Here is a 19,430-nt window from a genome sequence, read left to right on the forward strand (position 1 = left end):
TGGCCTATTGCTCGAACCATTTGACATAATTGACCGCAAACTCGGCATTGGCATAATTGCTGCCGGTCATCATGAACTCCTGAGGAGATCCAGGGCAGCCGTCTGACGAGAAGACTGCGCGGTCCCAGTCTCCGTTGGCGGTGATATCCCACACCACAGACTGCGGCCCTATGAAGCTGAGCGAGCAACCTGAGGAAGCCCAGTGCGCCTTTGGTTGAGACCAAGACGATGGCAACGGCGTGCCTGCCAAGACGTCACTAGGGATATCGTTGCGGCTCCAGAACCAAATAGAGACGCCAGTGGTATCGATCAGCGTTGCGAAAGCGCCGCCGCCTGCTGCGTTGAAGCCCGCGCCATATGAAGCCGTCGAGGGGTCCTTGACGCCACAGCCAGCGTTGCCATTCGCATAGGCATAGCAATTTGTGCCGAGCACGGTGCCCGTGCCGGCCATGGGTTGCTGAAGGTTGCACCCGTTGCCTGCAGAGATCATACCATCAGCAGGGTACTTGGCACAGAGGCAAAGATGCTCACTTGAGTGTAGAGTCATCTGATTGGTCGCGACCTTATTGACACCTTCGACAATGTCGATCTCGCCGCCATTTGGCCAATTGGGACCGACGGTCCAGAAGGCGGGCCAAGTGCCGCACCCATAGGGCATCTTTGCGGCGTCCATGATGAGCAGGCCTTGAGTAAAGCTGTTCTTGCTGGTCAGGCGGACGCTCTTACGAGCCTGGCCGGAAGCTAGATTGGAGGTATCGTCCATCTTGATGATCGCCTGACCGTCAGAATTGACGTAGGCGAGCTTTGCTGAAGTCGCAGTCGCGGCGTCAACAAACTGGACTTGCCCATGCGTGGGGTCAGCGGCGGTAAAGACTGTCTGGCGGGTCAGCAGCGCACGCGGAAACTACCAGTGCGAGCTTACAGTCATAGCTATCAAAGAAATTGGAGCCCTCTGAGGATTGGGTAAGCTTGAAAGGCGTCGAGACTGCCTTGCCTTTGCTCGTGCTCTTGCCGCTCGTGCTTGTCAGGTTTTGCAGCGAGGAGCCATCAGTGGTGGCAGCAGTAGAAGTGCTCGCTTTGGCTGTGCTAGCCGACGCAGCAGAAGCATGATGATGGTGCTTCTTATGGGTGACCTTCTTGCACTTCTTGACGAGACCGGTCTTTTTAGTGTGCTTCTTGTGATGCTTCTTGTGCTTCTTGTGAGACTTTGCGGCCATCAGCACACTGCCGGTGGCTTTGTGGTGCGACTTGTGGTGGTGGTGGTGGTGGTGCTTCTCGACCGCCTTCTTCGTGCAGGTCTTGGCATCGACGGACAAAGGCGAGGAGAGCGCGATCGCGACCGCGAGAACGGCGGCGGGCGCAAGTAACGATCCGAACCTCATTATAGATATGTGTTTGTGAATGAGCGTGAAGGTCCAGCTAAAAGACTGCTGAAAGGTAGCGTGCGTTCAGTGAAAGGCGAATGTATCGTCAGCTCCTGCGACTGAAATTTGACGTGTCTTTCTGTTTTTTTGACCTTGTCACGGCTCGCCTGGAGCTATGAAAGAGTGTCTGCAGACAAGAGTGCGCGTGTCAGCTTTGATCGGTACTCGCGCACGAGTCCTTATTCGGCAATAATGCTGACTCGCCTTATAGAGGGGTATGTAAAGCCGTTGTTCTTCTCGCACAGCAAGAAGGTGTCGGCAGAATGGGATGAGTGAATGTGGCGAGTGACTATATACGATCCGTGGCGAACGACTGACGTAAGACAGGAACGTCGAGGGAAGCCGGCTTTGGCCTTCTTTGGAGGAATGGGCGACCCGACGACGCGACTCGGTGACGCGACTGATTTTCTCTCACGGATCGACCCTTCTGACGTGCCCATCCTGATCAGCTCTGCTGGGTGGTCAAGGCGTGAGTCAAGTCGCGCGGTGTTCACAAGCCATCGAGTCGCCAAGCGTAGCGCAACTGTTGGGTCTTTGCAAGGGGAGAGAAGGCGCGCGCGTACAAAAGCCAACAAGGCTGGACAAGCGGAGGAGCGAGTGGGACAGTCAAAGAGCCTGATGTATAGCTGTCAAGCGAGTCGGTAGATCAACGAGCAGCCCGTCGAGACGACCGCAGAAGACTGTGAGCTCTTTGCGAGCAAGATGAACATCTTCCGCTTGCTAGGCGATATCTCGCATTTGGCATCCATCTGTACGCTCAGTCCTTGCCAACAAAGCAATGGCTTGTAGAGCTCACGGCGCTGTCGCTCGTGATGCAAACAGTCATCCTGCTGCATGCCATGCAGAGCAAGCGGTCATGTCGCGGCATCAGCTTCAAGACGCAGGTAGGCAGCACCGCTACTCAGCCCTGGCTTGACGACGTGTCGCTGACTCGCGCGCGCGGGCTGACCATCAGCTCCTCTACCTCGTCGTCTTTGTGACTCGCTATCTCGACCTGTTCCATTTCATCTCGCTCTACAACACCGCCATGAAGGTCTTCTTCATCGCCTCGAGCGCCTACATCCTCTACCTCATGAAGTTCCGCTACAGGCACGCGCCCTCTGCTCTGTCCCTCGTCCCCCGAGAGCTCACGTCCGCGAACAGGCCGACCCATGACCCGGCCATCGATACCCTCAGACTAGAATACCTCTTGGGCCCATGCGCCGTTCTCGCCCTCATCTTCAACTACAAATTGTTAGTCGCGATCTGTTTGTCGAGCGGGCGTTGGCCGTGCTCATTTCTCTACCTGCCTTGCAGCACGCCCATGGAGATCCTCTGGTCCTTCTCGATCTTCTTGGAAGCCGTCGCCGTCCTGCCACAGCTCTTTATGTTACAGCGAACCGGAGAGGCGGAGACGATAACGACCCATTACCTCGCCGCGTTAGCGGCCTATCGCGCGCTCTATATCCCCAACTGGATCTACAGGTGCGTCACGCGATCTGCTCGTACATCCTTGGCTCACCTCACGCATGTGCAGATATGTCATGGAAGAGACCTTTGACCCGATAGCCGTCATCTCGGGCATCGTCCAGACCGCGGTCTTCTCAGACTTTGCATGGATATACTACAACAAAGTCCTGCACGGACAAAAGTTCGAGTTAGTCTGATCCCTCCTGGCTCTCTCGCTCTTCCTCCCTCTGTGATCCTCGCGAGATCCTCGTCGACCGCCCAAATGGTCCTAATTGCAAAAAGTTCGAGTCTGAGCAAGATCCCTGTCGTGCAGGCTCCCGGCATGACAGCCTGGCAGCCAGCCTTGTCCCAACCCCATCATCATCACCACTGTACGCTGAGCGCGTACCTAATCGAGTCTTGACGAACGAGTTGCGCAATTGCAAGAGCATAGACTCAGAAACGAGACGAACTTAACGAGACGACCAAAAAGAGGGTGCGATCAGTCTAGGATCATTGCAGAGTCTGTTCGCTGTGCCATACATACTTGATACAACATCGTTTTCCTCAGCTTTCGCTGTCCGACCCTTCTCCACCCTCACTTGCGTCGTCCTGCCAGGCTAGATTCCAGACGGGTGACCTCGAGCCACAAGGCTGGCCACGTTGCGCCAGAAGAGCCTGTGCACGCTCCAGTCTGTCCAGTAGCGCCTCCCTTTGATCGTGTAGCTCCCTGAGATATTCGACAGCTGTGGCTCGTGATCAGCACATGCGTGACGAACGCAGGCAAGAGCCTCACTTTTGCTGAGAACGACAGCTTCGCTCTTTGCGCCTGGTCGAGCCTCTGGCTTGCTGCTTTGAGATTCGGGAACAGGCTTCCGCTTCCGCTTGCCTCGTCCGATCGTCTCGCCCCCATCTCGCTCGTCCCCTTCGTCGTCCTCGTGTGACATTGATCGCCTGTGATCTGCAGGCCCGGACGGAGGCGCATCGTTGAGCGAGGGCACGACAGCAGCGAGCGAGTCGTAAGCTGCTCTGATGGCAGCTCGCCTCTTTTGCTCAGACGCGATGTGGTTGGCTCTCTTCTGCTCCTCGCTGAGCAAGGGCATGCGAGATCCGCCAGTACCGGCGGGCGCAGATCGCGAAAGGGTAGCTTTGGGATGGGCAGCTTGAGTATCCTGTGTGTTGATTTCGCGTGCCTTGCCTTTCGACGCATTGTGACTGGCAGAAGGTCTCTGATCACGCCGGCGCTCTTGTAGAGCCGCAGCAGGCTCAGGTGAGCCGCTCGAGGATCGATCAGAGGTGTCCGGTTGAGCAAGCTGGTGCGCGCCAGCCTCAAAGGTAGAGACAGTCGCGTCCGACATCCTCGTCGGTTTAGGCGCGACAGGCTGAGCATAGTGCGGCGTCATGCTCGTCGAAGCGATAGGCTGTTGCGGTCTGTGACCTCTGACGGGACTATTGCTGGCAGAAGAGGCAGACGAGTCGATGCCTCTCGCTGCTAGCCAGTGCGTCAATTCCCTCGCCTGGGCTTCCATCCTGTCTCTCGTCTCTGCATCTCGCGGAGGAGGTACCATAGGCAGCTGTGACCGTTCGACGTGTCGTGAGCGACCATAGGCTGCGGACTCTGGAAAGATTTGTTGCTGTCTCTGTGCGGCAGCGGCAAGTGGCACTTGCTGGCCGAGCTCAGCAAGATCATGGAAGCCGTTCGAGCCGTCGAGAGCAGCAAGGTTGTGCGAATTGGAAGCATAGATGCTGTTGATGAGTCTCGCTCTGTCTGCGCCCGACGAGGGTATGGCGGGGTAAGCCGAAGCGGGCTGACCAGGAAGTGAAGGCCCGGTAGGATTGTGCGTTCCCGAAGAGGACGAGGAGGGCTGCAGGACTGGAGCAGGCGAACGGTCTGTCTCTACAGCGTCGAGGAAGTCGCCGAACCCCGACAGCTCGTCGCCAGACAGCAACCAGTTCTGTGATGAGTTCGTGCGCAGAGGCACGCCAGACCCAAGCCCAGAGCTGGCGAGACCAGCGCCGGTGGGCGGCAGAGCCATCATACTATCGCACGCGAGTTCAGTGCGCCCGAGACAGCATCCCTTGCAGACTGGCTGCCCTTTGCGCAACTTCCAGGCTGGGGAAGGCGCTGAGGCCGAGGCGCGTCTCTGCTGCTGCAAATCTGCTGCAAGAGGCAATCGCGCTTTCGCGACGGTACAAGCTGACAGCGATGGCGTCAATGTACGAGCATGCAAGGTTATGAGTGATGGCTGCGCATGGCAGCACGAGTGGATACAAAAACAGTGAATGAGGTGCAAGACTGCAAGAATCTCTCTAATTGTGGAGTTGTCTCAGAATGGTCTGCTGCAAGAGCGCGGCTCGCACTGGCTTTGCGAGGTAGTCACTGCCCGGGTGCATGTCAGCTGAGCACTCTTGCAATACCGTCACAGAAGGAGACTCACTCCATGCCAGCTTGCATACATCGTTCTCGGTCGCCAGAGATGGCAGAGGCCGTGAGTGCGATGATGCGTAACCTCCTCTTGACCGGGTCCGAGAGCTGCCTTATCCGCCTTGTCGCCTCTAGACCATCCATCCCTGGCATCTGCTCGTCCATCAAGCAGACATCGAAGTTCTGCTGTTCGAGAAGCTCGAGCACCTCGTGGCCGTCTCGCGCTGTCGTAACCTGGAATTTCATTCGCTGCAGCAATTTGCTGACGATCTCTCTATTGATGTCATTGTCCTCGACGAGCAGCACGTGCACGTTGGCTGCTTCCGGCGCCTGCACGAGACCGCGAGAGGCCGACGGTGTACTGTTGTTCGCATGGAAACTGGTCACGGGCGAATCCGGTTCCTTGAGTCCTGCAGGCGCCTTAGGGAAAGGTATCTGCGCCGTCATCGTCGTGCCCTGTCCGAATACGGACTCGAGCTCGATGGTACCGCCCATAAGCTTCGCGAAATTGCGACTGATCGACAAGCCCAGGCCGGTGCCTCCAAAGCGACGTGAGTGAGAAGCATCCGCCTGGTGGAAAGGCTGAAAAAGCAATCGTTGTGCATCTGCTTTGATGCCAATGCCTGTATCTTTGACTGTGAATCGAATGACCACTGTCTCATCGGACTCGTCGACCTGCTCGAGCGAGAATTTGACAGAGCCCTTGCTCGTGAATTTGATGGCGTTCGACAGCAGATTGCTTATGCTGCAGCCACGATGAAAGTCAGGTCCAGTTCTGTCGTGGCACGGGGACATACACTTGACGCAAGCGAGCCATATCACCCATGACCTCGCCCGAGTAGAATCCACTGGCGCCCTCCAGGTATTCGAGTCCTTTCTTCTTGGCAGCCATAGCGAACAGGCGAGCATCCGCAACTACATCCCGAAGCAAGAACGGTCGATATTCGAGCTCGAGCTTGCCCGCTTCGACCTTGCCCATATCGAGCACCATCCCGACGAGCTCAAGCAGGATATCGCCGGAGCGCATGATCTTCTGGACCGCTTCTACATGCTCTGGCTTGAGTGTCGGATCATCGAGCAGCAGCTCAGAGATGCCAATCATGCCAGCGATTGGACTACGAATCTCGTGATTGAGATTGCTGACGAACTCACTCTTGAGGCGAGAAGCTTCTTTGGCTGCAGTCTCTGATGCCAGGAGCTTGCTGCGCTCCTCAAAGGATTGCTGCAGAGCGGCTTCGGCTTCCTTGGCGTCTGTGATATCAGTGGCAACGATGATGACCCCGATGATACGCCCTTGGCCGTCTGCATCGCGCAGATCATCAAAGAGGGCGGTAAGCTGCTCAAACGCGTCAGCTACCTTTGCGAGATAGTGTAACTCGGCACGCACCGATAACCTGAACCAGGTGCCATCATCCGCTCGGACTTCAACACGAGCAGAATGCGAAGATCCATCGAGAATAGAACCGATTGCGTGATAGACTTCCTCGTTGGGCGGGAAAACGTCGTTAAAGTGTTCACCGACCCTCGTGCGGGACTTCGTGCCATCGATGCCAGTCACCTCGCGTCCTTGAGCGTTAAGTCGGGCGGCACCGGATCCTTCCAAAAAGGTTATCTTGCGATCCGGGTCAACACAAATGAGTGTGCAGTCGGCCGAATTGATGACGTAAGTGAATTGATCTTGTGTCTTTGCGAGAGTCGTGCGTACGCTGATCGCCTCGTTTGCATCTGTACGCCGCACAACGATGAGTGTGCGTCCCCAGCGATGCGCAGGACGTACCTGTACACGATCCTGCCCACCGAATGATAGCGCCTGAAGAGTCACGGACGGGCAGCGCGCGGCCAATCATCCATCGCCAAACACCGTCGTGTCGGCGACAGCGATACTCAGTCTGCGCGCAGTATCAGCCTGTGCGCGACGAAGAGGCGAGAAGGGACCGACGGAGTAAGGCTCGCCGGTGGCGAGTGAGTGCGCCCATGCTTTGATCGTGTGAGGCATGTCTGTCATCGAGGAATCAGCCAAGATCTCCGTGGGCAGTTGCGAGCACTTGCCATCTTCATGGAACGGGTTCTGCCAGCCGAGACCGAGACTTTGCTCGGGCTCAAGTCCGGTGTAGGCGTACCATTGCGAATTGAAGTAATTGTGTGAGCCCTGCCAGATGCATCAGCGAAGGCTCAACGGCATGTGTTGAGAGCTCCGACCAGTGGCGTGGTTGTCCAGACAATTTGAGGCATGTTGTCCAGAATCTAACATGTTGTGTCAGCGACTGCAAGACAGACAGAGAGTAAGAGCATCTCACCTGCTTGTAGTAGTTGTCGGCATCGCTGCCGTCCCGCTGACTCTGCCGATTCTCCCGGCGAGCAAGCTTCTTTTCGGCAGTCACATCCCGGATGACGAGCATACCGCCCATATGCGTCTTACCGACGTGCGTCGGCTGGAAGATGGGAGCGCCCGAGACTTCGAGGATTCGCCGGCGGAAGCGTTTTCTGCGTACTGGTGCTGGTAATGCTTGCTGAGTCGCATAGAGACTCGCAGTCGCAGGCGCAGCATCATCGTTTGAGATTGCAACATCAAACGCGTCTTCGTCCGGCGGACTATCGTCCAGCGCGATCTCGACCTCCACGCCTACCAACAGACCATTTGGGGAATTGCCAAGGATGGAGGAGGGATGTTCGCCCTTTCTCGCTACGAGCTCGAGAATCGTCTCGAAAGGATCCAGAATTCTCTGTCCGAATGAAGCATCGTAGACCTTGTAGGGCTTGCTCGCCATGCTATGCGGAGGTCGCTGCTGGTCTGGTATCTTAGGCGGCGCCGGATGAGGTTGGTAATCAGTCGCTCCGGGAATCTGTGATGGCATAGAGCTACTCAAGTTATGCTCCATCGTGGGAGGGGACGATGTCTGCCTGTTTCGCAAAGCCGTCTGAATCGGCTCCTCCGGTATGACCATTTTCCAATCCGGATCAGGCACGGGGGGTTGACTGCTGTCGTCCTCGCCATCAGATCCCTCGGGACCGTCTGCACCAGCTTCTTCGGCAGCCATTGCTTCATTTGCCTGCATGGCTGCCTCTCGCCTCTGAGCTTTTCGCGCTTTCTTAGCCCGCTGCCGTTGTCTGGCTTGCTGTAAGGAGACGCTCTTGCGTAGAATGGCGGTGACGGTCATCTTGAAAGCATTTGTTGGAAGTCCGATCGTGAGTTCGCCATCTGGACCAATGACCGCATCTTGATCATCCACAGTCGTGCCGGTGGATGTCTCATTGCTTCCGTGCTCGCTACTGGCAGTACTCGCATGCGCAGTACTCGCCGCTTCGCTTCTGCGATAATCCTTAGCGAGCGAAGCTTTGAACTCGATGCCGTCCCATTTCCACGTGCCAGATGTGCCTTGGTCTGCAATCCACAAGCCCTCTTCCCACCAAGCAGAATCGAAGTCGCCGTTCTCGTCCTCGGGCGGCGCTTTGATTCCGAGCAGCAGCTCTCGCGCTTTATTATTGACAAAGCCACCAGATAGATCGTGAGCAGCGGTGATGATACCAGTCTGGGGCAGATGACTGAGTGCGGCCCGGGCAAGCAAGGAAGGTGGATCCGGCACAGACGCAACAGGCGCTTTACGCGCTTCCGGCATTGGACTGTTGAAGCCCGAAGAGGCACGCCTGCGACTGTGCTGAGCCTGAATTGTTGTTGAAGTTGGCATGGTTTCGAGCGGAGGTCTTTGCTGCGGTCTTGTAGCGGCGCCAGCGATCGCGGCGTTGGACTGCACTGACGGGTTGGTTGAGAGGCTATAGCTCTGGAACGAGTCTTGGAGTCGCATCGCTGACGACAGTGCGCTGAGATTGGTGGTAGTAGTGTCGTATGTAGGTGACTGAGCGTCATGAATTTGCGTTCCCTATAGGCGAGTAAGCATCAGCTAGAGCTACGGTGCATATCCCCGGTCGACCCTTACCGGACTGATCGCGACATTCTGTAGCGGCACGGGTGGTAAAGTCTTCTCATTGGCGCGGATGCCGTGCTCAAAAGCGGCTGCATCGACTTCGGCAGACGCATTCTCGAGTACGGTTGGCATGTTAGACGCAACAGAGGGATATTGTGCGCTGCCGCTCGACGAAACAGTCGTCGCAGCAGACAGGTCGGTCCTAGGCTGGTCTGATACCGCGGGCGAGACGCTGTTCGTCGAGCCTGAGCTCAACGAGCCACGCTCTGACAGGTTTGACTTTTGAGCGCGGCCAGACACTGACGAGCCGGGGCCTGTGGGCGAGGGGACAGGCGGAAAGAACGAGCCCGAGACCGGCTGTTGTGATCTTTGCTGCTGCGAGTATAGCATCCGATCTACGGCACGCTTCGTTCGCCTCTTGCTGGTGCCGAACGCGCTCGCACCAGAGCCGATGGTAGGCGAATTGGCGAGGACGCTCTCGATGCTGCTGCTCGAGCCACGTCGGTCTGCTAAGCCATAGGGGGCGACGAGGGTGTCAAGAAGGGTAATAGTATGCCAGATGAGGGGCTGAGCTCCGCCTGAGCTGGCTGACTGTAATGTAGCATTCGAAGCCTGTCGCGAGGGACGCGCAGAGGTAGCGAAATGATCTGATGGGCCTTGCCATGCCTGCACGGTAGCGATGACTTTCTCAGGCTGTCGATCGATCACGTGAGCGTCGATGATACGCTGCTCCTCGCCCCATGCGCCCACTGTGAGCAACCTACCGAGGGGATCGTCGTCGCCTTCGAATGAGGCGCTGGGCGGAAGCTGACTCACGACAGAGGCCGCCCGTTGCTGCGAAGCCTCAAAGGTGAAGCCGTCGCCGAAGAAATCGCTGACGGAATAGCCCATGGCGAGCGGACCTTGGAGCGCTTTGAGTCCAAAGAAGTGCCTGGCGGAGGCATTGATGAAGTTGAGCCTCGAGCTAGGCTCAAAGATGAGCACAGGCTGGGGGAGATGTTCAAAAGCGGCCTGTAGAAGCTTCGCCTCTGCCGAGCTGTGGGCGACGGCAGTCATGTTCGCACTGCCAGTCCCGCCGCCGCCGCCGCCGCCGCCAGCGGCTTGTGAGAGGCTATCAACTCGACCGGTGAGATTGCCGAGCGTGCGCAAGTTGGCTTCAGAGAGCTCCTCGAGTCTGCCGTCCTGCGATGGAGTGCCGGAGCTCTCTAGCTTGCTCTCCTGAGAAGCAGCTGCCGACATAGTCGAGCTATCAGGCAACGCCACGCTCGTCCTCGTGCGGCCAGGCGACCTATTGACTCGGTCGGGCAGGCTGACGAATCCTTGCTGGGACGACGAGCCCGTCATGTTGTGAGGGAGCTATTGAGAGCTTGTGAGGTCGGAGCTCGAGATGCACGGGCCACGTCTGGAGCCAGAAGCCAGGCGTGCCGTCAGGGAGGGCACAGACAGGATATGATCTCCGACCGGTCCGCTTTATCTGCACAGACCGAGCCTGCTCATCGATCGCTGTCGACCATGATCGTCTCTGGGCCTGGGTCTGTCGCCGCCGAGTCACGCCCGCTGTCCACGACGAGCTGTCGAGGGGAGCGGTCGAGGCCTCAGCACGTGACACGTCACGCTCTCCTGAAGCGGCATGGCCAGCGAGCGCACGTCAGAGGAGCAGCCGCCCGATGGCACTTGCTGATAGCTCTGTCCGCCTAGAGGATGTCAAGGCGAGCAAGAGATGAGGCCGCACTCGAGCTCGACAATGATACACTGCTCAAGGTCTATGGGCTCAAGACAGCGCAGCCGAGCAGTTGGCAGGACAGCATCTCATCAGAAGCTGCAGGCCCAGATGTCGTAGCTGGCACTGCAGGCTCCAGCAGTCGTGCGGACGAGCCTGATCCGCTAGGCTTGCGTCGAGGCAGCTTGCTCAGGTGCGCGCTTTGGCAGACCGCGCCGGCTGGGTCAAGGCTGAGCGAGAGGGCCTCAGCACGGTGCCCGATGCGCCAGCCAACGTCAAGGCGACCGTTCTCATCTCCTCGAAAGCTTTTGACCCAAAGACTTTTCTCGCGACCGTGCATCCAAATGCAGCCTTTCAAGACCTCAAGGAGGGTCGAGAGCGCCTCAAGGGTACCTCACTGCCCTTGCAATCATCTCATCTCGCTCAACTTCATCGTCAGGCACGCTCGAGCAGAGATCAGAAGCGCTTCGCATTCTCGTCGAGGAAGAATTCGATCGTTTCGTGAGTATTAAAGGCAGCACAGCCGGTACGCGCGTCAGCGAAGGCAACCTGTCAAGCTGATGTGTATAGATGCTACCAGCTGTCTATGACGACATGCGCGCTGGACTACTCGTAGACGACCGAGAATATGGCATTCGCGACATCAAAGAGACCTTGCGAGGCAAGCGCGCGACAGTACTATGTTCCGAGCCGGGCTAACGATCTCGCAGCGGCAACATCAAAGGCTGATCAGGTCTTCATGCCCATACTCGACGCCCAGCTCCGCGCAGATCGCTTGCGCTCGACCGTTGGGGTGCTCGAACGCAGCAAATTCTTCTTCAACTTGCCCGGCTCTTTGCTGGAGGCCATTGACAAGGTAGAAGCTGTTCTATTCGCAAGTAGCGCCAGGCTCAGCATAACGACAGGGTCGCTACGACACCGCGTTGTTGGCTTACAGAAAAGGTCTGGGATTACGGCAGACTGCCGCCAATCAGCTCCTCGCGCCTTTAGCGGGTCAGGAGCTCACGCAGCAGCAACAGGCTCAAAGCCGACGTGTTTTCGACAAGGCATGACACTCCTCACCGCACGACCCCGCTGGACCGAATGGCTGACTTGGAGATAGGTGTGGCGACAAGTGGAGCGCATCATCACCGACTTACGCGAGACATTGACCGCCCGCTTGCGGGATCCGAAGCGAAGCACAGAGGAGATTGGCCGTACTATTGAGTGCGCTCCGTACCTTTCAGCATAATGAGTCAGAAGCATCTGACATGCCGGGCAGGATGTTGCTCGAGCTCAATCCAGAAGATGACCCTGTGTGGATCTTCCTGGACGGTCATTATCGTCATATCAACAGAGCTCTACAAGCTTCTTTCGATGACTGCTCCGGCAACTTCGACGGTGAGCTCGTCGGCTTTCTGTCAGTGTTTTCTGATCAGGCCACAGACGCATTGGCCGATGCTTCCAAGCAGGCTTCCCCCGAGAAAGCCCTGGCAGCAGAGCTGCAAAGCTCGATCAAGATCATAGAAGCAAAGACGTCCGACACAGCGCTAGGTGAGCCATATGCACTAGTGCACCGGTGGCGGCTCACGCCTCGAGACAGAGCAAGCGGCAAGCGCCCAGGTCTGGAAGACGGTTTTCGAGCTCGTCAAGTCGCTCTCAGAGGTCCTCTTGCGTTATTTGCCTGGCTTCTGGAAAATTGCCAAGGGTTGCGCAGACGGCCAATACAGTCGTGTAGGTCCTGTGGATCCTTGGACCGCACCCGATTGACATGTAAGAGATTTGTAGAGCACAAGGAACGCGCCCGCCCGACGAAGTCCTGCGCAAGCTCGCACGATGACGACAGAGCTCATCATCCAGTATACATCATCGCTGTCGTCTTTCCTGTCCCTCTCATCGACCACATCGGACTCCCAGCAGCAAAGGCCACTTCCTTCATTTGTGCCACCGAATGCGAGCACTCTAGTATCGGGCCACTTCATGCTCAAGACGCTTGCCGAACTCGTCGAGACCACCAACGAGCTCGGTTCGATCGGGCTTGCGCCAGAATCAGCGAGCAGTCTACGCGAACTCGTTTCTGCCACCCGTCTGCGCTTTCAGAATACAGTCTCGACGCTATGGCAAGCGGACGCTGCCCTTTTTGCCCATCTGGAAGGCTGGCAGAGGGATCCTATCCGACCAGACACGATGCTGCTCATGCGGTCTCTGGTCACTTTCCACACGGCTACGACTCGGATCGTCTACCGCATCTCGGGCGCGAGCGAGGAGAGAGCGACCCAACTGTTTGCTCTCAATTCGACTAGACCTTTCGATGGGCGAAGCAATGAGGAGCCCATCGCTACAGACTTTGCTCGTAGGATACAAACGGAATACACACAGGCTCTGCTCAGCTTGCTAGGCACGATCGCGAAAACAGCGTTTGCAGTCATCGGCAACGCAAGAGATGAGCGATCGCGAGACGCTCTACAGACTGTCATGCTAGATGAAGATGACCGCATCTTGCTCACGATCTCGAGCCTTGCTGACTTTCAGCGCGACTCCTTACCGCGAATGTTCGACCAACTCAGGCTTGCCTTGGCCAGCGATGTGTCTGAGCCAAGATCTGTGCGTCTCTTGACGTCCATGGAGCTCCTACTCACATAAGAAGTTGCAGAGTGTGGAGAAACTCATCAAAGAGCTCGACAGGGCATTGTTTGACGACTTCGTCACCCGGCAAGCTGATCGCATGACAGGCACTGTGAGGAAAGGCATCTCACAGGTCCCCTGGCAATCCTTCCAAGGCCCAGCTGGTCAATATGACGCCTGTCTGCGACGGACGAGCTGACATGGCATTGCAGAGATCCACTCCTACGTCTACGAATCGCTCATCATGCTCGTGCTTACGCATGCGCAAGTGGGCCGGATCACAAAGACGCTTCTCCCTCGAGTGATGAACGCTCTCGTTGAGAGATTGGCGGCCGAGTATCTCAATTCGTTCAGCAAAGTAAAATCATTCGGTACAGGTGGCATGCTTCAGGCGACACTAGAAGCCGAATTCAGCCAGCAAGTACTCGAGACTTACATCTCTGATCGCGTGAGGGCGACCTTCCAGCAAGCCTACACAGCCGTATCGGAAATCTATCAAGGCCCTCGTGCTTCGAGTGCACAGTTATCGCGCATGAAGGACATGCAAGTCTGCCCCTGATCACCTCTCGTCGCAGTGCTGAACAGCGCCAACAGCTTGGTGGCATGCAAGCGAGCTTCGGCTCTGCAGTTTCTCTGCTTCCGTGCGCCCATCGAACAGATCTACCCCCAGAGCGAAGCACCACGAGTGTCCTCAAACCGCGCGCCAACGCCAATTTCAAAGCGGTGACAATGTTGTACCGTGAGAGAAAAGCCAGCGTGCGCCGTTGCATTGCAGCTGAGCGCGCAGCCCGTGCCTGGTCGAAAGGCGGGCGCATCTGTAGACGCTCTGCGGTCTGCGCCCTACCCACACACCTATGCAAACAGTCTGATCCGACTCGAGAGAATCTGCGCTCCAGACGAAATCAAGAGACTTTGCCTAGCTCCAGGAACGCCCAAGCAGGAAAAAAAGAGGGCAGAGCCTGACAAGTAGGGCAGCGATTGCGTACACAACGGCACCGGCCGAGGAACTGGCTTTTATATCACTGATCAGGTGTATCAGCACGGATGGCCTACAGGGATGACCGATATCCGCCGGTCACGCCTGGCCTGAGAAACGGTCCTTCTCACGCCGCTGGCCCAGGATCTGGTCCACCGCCGCTGAGGTCTTCAAACGGTCCAGGCTATGGTCCGCCTCCGACGCCAGGTCGACCGCCCTCGAGAGGTCCCTCATCGAACGATCCTTACAGATCTGAAGGCCGACCTGCTCCTCCTGCTTTGCCCGGTCCTCGGGGACCCGGCAGTGGGGGCTACCCGGACTACGGAAGAGGCCCACCGATGCCATACGACGACAGGATGCCCTACGATGATCCGAGAGGTCCCCCCACGCCTCAATCCATGGCTTCCCGCCCCCCGCTTGGGCTTAGCAGCAACGGCTATCAATCTGACTATCGTGACCTGCCACCCCGCGGTCCACATGGCCCTGTCATCACCCCATCTCGGCCTGGTGCACTTCACCTTTCCAGGGATCCATATGACGTGAGCGCTCCTCCCGTCATTCTCCTCTGCCGCTCTGCTCTTCCCGCAAGATCAGCAGCTCAATCTGTGCTTTGTGGACTTGAACGGGTCTGACTTTTTCGATGCTTTGCGTTTTGCTTCACAGACCTACCCCAACGATCTCGGTTCAGCTCCTCTGCCGCCCTCGTATGGCCCAGGACAGCCTTACCCTCACCCCGGACGGGGACCGCCGCCGCCGATGAGCTCCTATAGCAGTGCCTATGATGCTTACGATGATCGTCGTGGACCTCTCTCTGCAACACTTTCGGGCGATCCATACTATAGCTCTGCTGGTCCCGGCGGTCGTTCGCCACCGCCTCGTGACTACTATTATCGCGACTCGCCCGGCTCGGCTTATCGTGACGAACAGCGACCTTATCCTCCTCGGGGACCACCTCTCGACCCTCGCGACGTTCCCCTTGATGCACGCGGCCCGCCTTTGGAATCGCGTGGACCGCCCTTCGACCCGCGAGGACCTCCCCTCGACACACGAGGTCAAATGGACTCGAGAGGCCCGAGAGGCCCGCCGCTCGATACTCGGCCACCCCTGATGGATGCAAGAGGACCGCCCCTCGAGTCAAGAGGACCGCCTGTTGAGTCAAGAGGAACGCCCGGCGAGTCTCGTGGTCCACCTGTTCATTCGAGGGGGCCTTCGCTCGAGTCAAGAGGTCCGCCTGACTCACGCAACTCAGTCGACTTGCGCGGCCCTCCCTCTGAGTCGCGCGGCCCGCCTGGCGCAATCAGAGGTGCGCCCACCGCTGCACGTGAACCGAGAGCCCCGCCACTCGATTCCCGCGATGCGCCTCGCCCTGCTGCCGATCCTCGTGATGCAAGGGGTCCGCCTGCAGATGCACGCGACCCCCGAGGAACGGCCCTTGACACTCGTGAGGGCAGGGTTCCACCTCCGGGGGACACGAGAGACGCTAGAGGACCACCTATGGACACGCGCGATGCAAGAGGGCCTACACTAGATGGACGGGAAGCGCCAAGCGACGCTCGAGACGCCAGAGCGCTCTTGCCTGGATCACGTCCACCAAGAGGACCGCCGCTCGACGCACGTGATCCACGAGGTCCGCCAAACGATCTACGTGATTCCCGAGGTCTTTCTAGTGATCCGAGGGACCCCCGAGGCCCGCCTAGCGACTTAAGGGGGCCTTTCGGCGATGCAAGAGGCCCACCACTCGACATGCGCGGCCCGCCTGATCACAGAGGTGACGACTTCCGTGGTCCGCCGGTTGATATGCGCGGGCCAATCGACTCGAGAAGTCTGCCAATGGACCCTCGCCTTCCCCTGTACGACCAGCGAGGTCCTAGCTTTGATCCTCGTGATCAAAGGCCTTTCGATCCGAGAGATTTCAGAGACTTGCCGCGCGGTGCACCGTATGACTCAAGAGGGATCCCCTTCGATAGCAGAGATCCGCGTGCCTCTCCCTTCGACCCTCGCGCCCCTTCTTTCGATCCACGCGCACCCTACGACTCTCGAGGACCGCCCTTTGACCCGAGAGGAGTCCCTTTTGACGCGCGCGATCCGCGCTATTCGCCCGACTTCAGGCGCGAGGACCGTTCCATGCCGCCGCATCTACCGGATTCAAGATACGATCCTTACTATGATCAGCCACTCAGCAGCGCAGGTTATGACAGTCGTGACGGCCGTCAGCCCTACAGCGCCGGCAGCAGAGGTACGATGCCGTCATATGGACCGCCAGACGTGCGCGGCCGCCGCAGCGCTTCGCCTAAGCTAGCGCCAGTTACCCGCAGTGATCGCGGCGAGCGGTCTGAGCGCAACGATCGCGATCGTGATCAACAGAAAGGTACTGCTTCTTCTTCTAGGATACGCAGCGCTGTCTCACCCAGCGTCGCTACTCTCGCAGCTCGTCCCCCGAACTCGAATGTAAGCGCGCGTGATACCGCTGCCCCTTCGGATGCTGTCCTTTCGAATTCGACATCGTCGCGCGCACCGCCGAGCACAGCGTCCGCATCGGCACCTATGGGCTCCGCGGTGGTCAAGACAGCGCAACCCGGATCAGCCGCAGCAGCCACCTCCGCATCGCCGCATCCTAACATTAGAAGCGATACACCCGCGTCGGTCGCACCCAACGCTGGCCTCTCGGGAACAGCACAGTCCGCCATTTTCATGGGTCTGCCGCCTGATTGTGACGATGTGATGTTGAAGCGCTTCCTCGAGCAACTCGGTGCAAGACCTGAAAGCACGTCGGTCATCAAGGACAAATCCACAGGATTGAGCAAGCGTTATGGTTTCGCGAAGTTCGTGTCCATCGATGACGCCCGCACTTTCGTCGAGACGCACCATCCTTTCGTGATGTGGCGAGATGAGTATGGTGTCATAGCATCGCCTCCCTACCAAATCAAAGTTGACTACTCTCAAACCGAACGAACCGAACCTGGTCAGAAACGCGCACACGTTGTCGTCCGCAGCTTCATGCAAGATCAAGCAGCAGCGCAAGCAGCAGCCGCAAAAGGCCTGCCGATCCGTGCCGCAAGTGAGCTGATTGCCAGCGGACTAAAGGGAGACGAGAGTGAGTTCGTTCAGCAAGGATGGCTTGCGAAAGCTGATGCTCACACGCATCAGAATCGCCAGTGCTTGCAGACAGTGCTCGCAAACGGTCTAGTAATGACGGTGTGCGCGACATCGGCACGCTGCCTTCTTCCGTGCTTCTCATACGAAATCTCGACACGACCGTTACCGAAACTGCGCTGACCGAGATCCTCGACGGTATGGGTGATGATGGCGATTTCAAGGGCGACAATGGAGTGCGCAAGATAATGATGGTGCGAGATCGTCGGACGAAACTCAGCTGGGGCTTTGCGTTTGTTGAATATATCAGCGTGGCTTCTGCGTCACGGGCAATCACGACCATGCTCGACCCTGTACGCTACTCCGAAGGATTCGTTATCTCTGGCAAGCCTATCGGTGTGACCTTTGCTCATCAACAGTCCTTCCATCCGACACCCATGCGAAGCCAGTATACATTCCGTGGACCAAGCGGAGGAGCATTGAAGCTGTACTGGGACGAGAATGCCTTCTGCAGCGATTGGGAGCCCGAAGAGGTCAAGCGCCGTCGAGCTGAAGAGCGCGCGGCTCGCGTCGCACTCATTGCCAATGGATTGCCCGGCGCGCCTGGAACAGCGGCAGCAGTGACTGCCGTGCAAAGTGATGCAAGCGCAGCAGCTCGCAACGATTCGCCTGGACTTACTGCAAGCGAGCAAGCAAGTGCTGATCGACCTCTCTCAGAAGATGAAGCGGCAAGAGTCGCCGCGGCAGTCAAAGCGAGCGAGACTGCAAAGACGGCAGCTATCGCTGCACTGCGAGGCGAGCGACCCCCTCAGAAATTGTCCGTAGTGACTTCTGCGGCCACTATACCACCAAGCAAGACCTCCGCACCAGCTGTCTCTGCTCCTTCTGTCGCAAAAGTAGCCGAGGTTTCTGCCCCATTCAATGATGCTACGTCAGGGACTGCCAAGGTTCCTTCTTTGACACCTACTGACGCTACACGTCTGCTCGCGTCCCAAACTGCCGCAAACGTGGCGATCAGCTCCGTCGCAGAACCCTCTCCAGCAGCTGTAGTCACTGCAAATGGCCACGCTGGGCCGGTCGAGCCAAGCCAGCCGCAGGAACTCAAGAAGACATCAGTACAGACGCCAGTACAAGCCAGCGCTACACCGGTTCCGACCGTCGCTGTCACGACTGCACCTTCCCCCGCTGTAGATCTCACAGATCCGACGATGGCTTTCGCAGACACCGAAAAGATGCATTGTCTTCTTTGCCAACGTCAATTCAAGCTTCTCGACGACCTCAAGCGTCACAATACGCTCTCTGCTCTGCATAAGGTACATATTATCGCTGTCCTGGCATGATGGGGGACTGACTGGACCTGGTATCGATCGCAGACCAATCTCGCCTCACCCGCCATTGTCGCTGCAGGCGAAGCGCGCCGAGCTGCTTTCGAGAATCGGACGAAGCCCAAGGGAGCACTCAACGAGTCGCAAGGCAAGAAGCGATCTTTCCAGGATGGACCCGCGGGAGAAGCCAAGACAGACGGACCTAACAAGCACACAAAGGCCTAGGAAAACAGCGTATAAAGAATGCATTACAGAGTCTCCTCCGCGCCAGCGCTGCAGGGTGCACCGTCGTCTGCTAGCCTCGCCTTGGCCATACATGACACGATGGAGCAGCAGGCTTGGCTTCCGTTGAAGGGCTGCACGCGAAGACGGACTGGCCGCTGACCACAGGCTGATCGTTGAGCGTGTTGGCGAAAACGACCTGATTGAGATCAGCAGAGCAAGCGTAGCTACGACGTGCTCAGACTACTTCCGCGACAAGAGGGCAAGCACGTACTGTGGCAGGATTGCAT

The 19,430-nt window shown here is 57.8% G+C and overlaps 6 protein-coding genes across 6 annotated transcripts; 3 read left to right on the top strand and 3 right to left on the bottom strand.

The window, feature by feature from the left end:
• Window positions 1-4: 4 nt before the first annotated feature.
• On the bottom strand, window positions 5-2,173 carry L969DRAFT_95851 (glycoside hydrolase family 16 protein; the record flags this gene model as incomplete). The annotated part of the gene is made up of 6 exons (XM_014711106.1): window positions 5-477; window positions 532-873; window positions 923-1,419; window positions 1,525-1,551; window positions 1,629-2,050; window positions 2,096-2,173. 6 exons carry the CDS (start codon window positions 2,171-2,173, stop codon window positions 5-7), a joined length of 1,839 nt encoding a protein of 612 aa, XP_014566592.1.
• A 63-nt stretch (window positions 2,174-2,236) lies between these two features.
• Window positions 2,237-3,329, top strand: L969DRAFT_95852 (uncharacterized protein; the record flags this gene model as incomplete). The annotated part of the gene is made up of 6 exons (XM_014711107.1): window positions 2,237-2,308; window positions 2,380-2,513; window positions 2,568-2,657; window positions 2,721-2,888; window positions 2,941-3,064; window positions 3,156-3,329. 6 exons carry the CDS (start codon window positions 2,237-2,239, stop codon window positions 3,327-3,329), a joined length of 762 nt encoding a protein of 253 aa, XP_014566593.1.
• On the bottom strand, window positions 3,192-4,985 carry L969DRAFT_561249 (uncharacterized protein). The gene is made up of 2 exons (XM_014711108.1): window positions 3,649-4,985; window positions 3,192-3,598 (listed from the first exon to the last, which is right to left on the bottom strand). The coding sequence occupies exons 1-2, from the start codon at window positions 4,889-4,891 to the stop codon at window positions 3,420-3,422; spliced, it is 1,422 nt and encodes a 473-aa protein (XP_014566594.1). The 5' UTR covers window positions 4,892-4,985; the 3' UTR covers window positions 3,192-3,419.
• Window positions 4,986-5,162: 177 nt separating this feature from the next.
• L969DRAFT_95854 (uncharacterized protein) lies at window positions 5,163-10,544 on the bottom strand (the record flags this gene model as incomplete). The annotated part of the gene is made up of 10 exons (XM_014711109.1): window positions 5,163-5,232; window positions 5,291-6,022; window positions 6,075-6,613; window positions 6,665-7,002; window positions 7,055-7,166; window positions 7,217-7,275; window positions 7,327-7,426; window positions 7,477-7,521; window positions 7,575-9,155; window positions 9,213-10,544. 10 exons carry the CDS (start codon window positions 10,542-10,544, stop codon window positions 5,163-5,165), a joined length of 4,908 nt encoding a protein of 1,635 aa, XP_014566595.1.
• A 357-nt stretch (window positions 10,545-10,901) lies between these two features.
• Window positions 10,902-14,494, top strand: L969DRAFT_95855 (uncharacterized protein; the record flags this gene model as incomplete). The annotated part of the gene is made up of 15 exons (XM_014711110.1): window positions 10,902-11,113; window positions 11,170-11,309; window positions 11,360-11,446; window positions 11,501-11,581; window positions 11,631-11,776; window positions 11,826-11,966; window positions 12,023-12,126; window positions 12,182-12,300; window positions 12,346-12,453; window positions 12,503-12,633; window positions 12,688-13,503; window positions 13,553-13,688; window positions 13,737-14,067; window positions 14,119-14,247; window positions 14,305-14,494. The coding sequence occupies 15 exons, from the start codon at window positions 10,902-10,904 to the stop codon at window positions 14,492-14,494; spliced, it is 2,871 nt and encodes a 956-aa protein (XP_014566596.1).
• A 74-nt stretch (window positions 14,495-14,568) lies between these two features.
• Window positions 14,569-19,143, top strand: L969DRAFT_18804 (uncharacterized protein; the record flags this gene model as incomplete). Its single annotated transcript, XM_014710906.1, has 4 exons — window positions 14,569-15,039; window positions 15,095-17,594; window positions 17,648-18,906; window positions 18,967-19,143. 4 exons carry the CDS (start codon window positions 14,569-14,571, stop codon window positions 19,141-19,143), a joined length of 4,407 nt encoding a protein of 1,468 aa, XP_014566392.1.
• Window positions 19,144-19,430: the final 287 nt, after the last annotated feature.

The sequence above is a fragment of the Mixia osmundae genome (genome assembly GCF_000708205.1).
Source record: "Mixia osmundae IAM 14324 unplaced genomic scaffold scaffold_8, whole genome shotgun sequence".
In the NCBI taxonomy this organism is placed as follows: domain Eukaryota; kingdom Fungi; phylum Basidiomycota; class Mixiomycetes; order Mixiales; family Mixiaceae; genus Mixia; species Mixia osmundae.

Excerpts from the sequence above, each read along its gene's own strand:
- L969DRAFT_561249 (XM_014711108.1), bottom strand. The coding sequence starts at position 4,891 with ATGATGGCTCTGCCGCCCACCGGCGCTGGTCTCGCCAGCTCTGGGCTT. Across the intron at positions 3,599-3,648 it reads AGCTGTCGTTCTCAGCAAAA|CTGTCGAATATCTCAGGGAG; the intron begins GTGAGGCTCTTG and ends CACGAGCCACAG.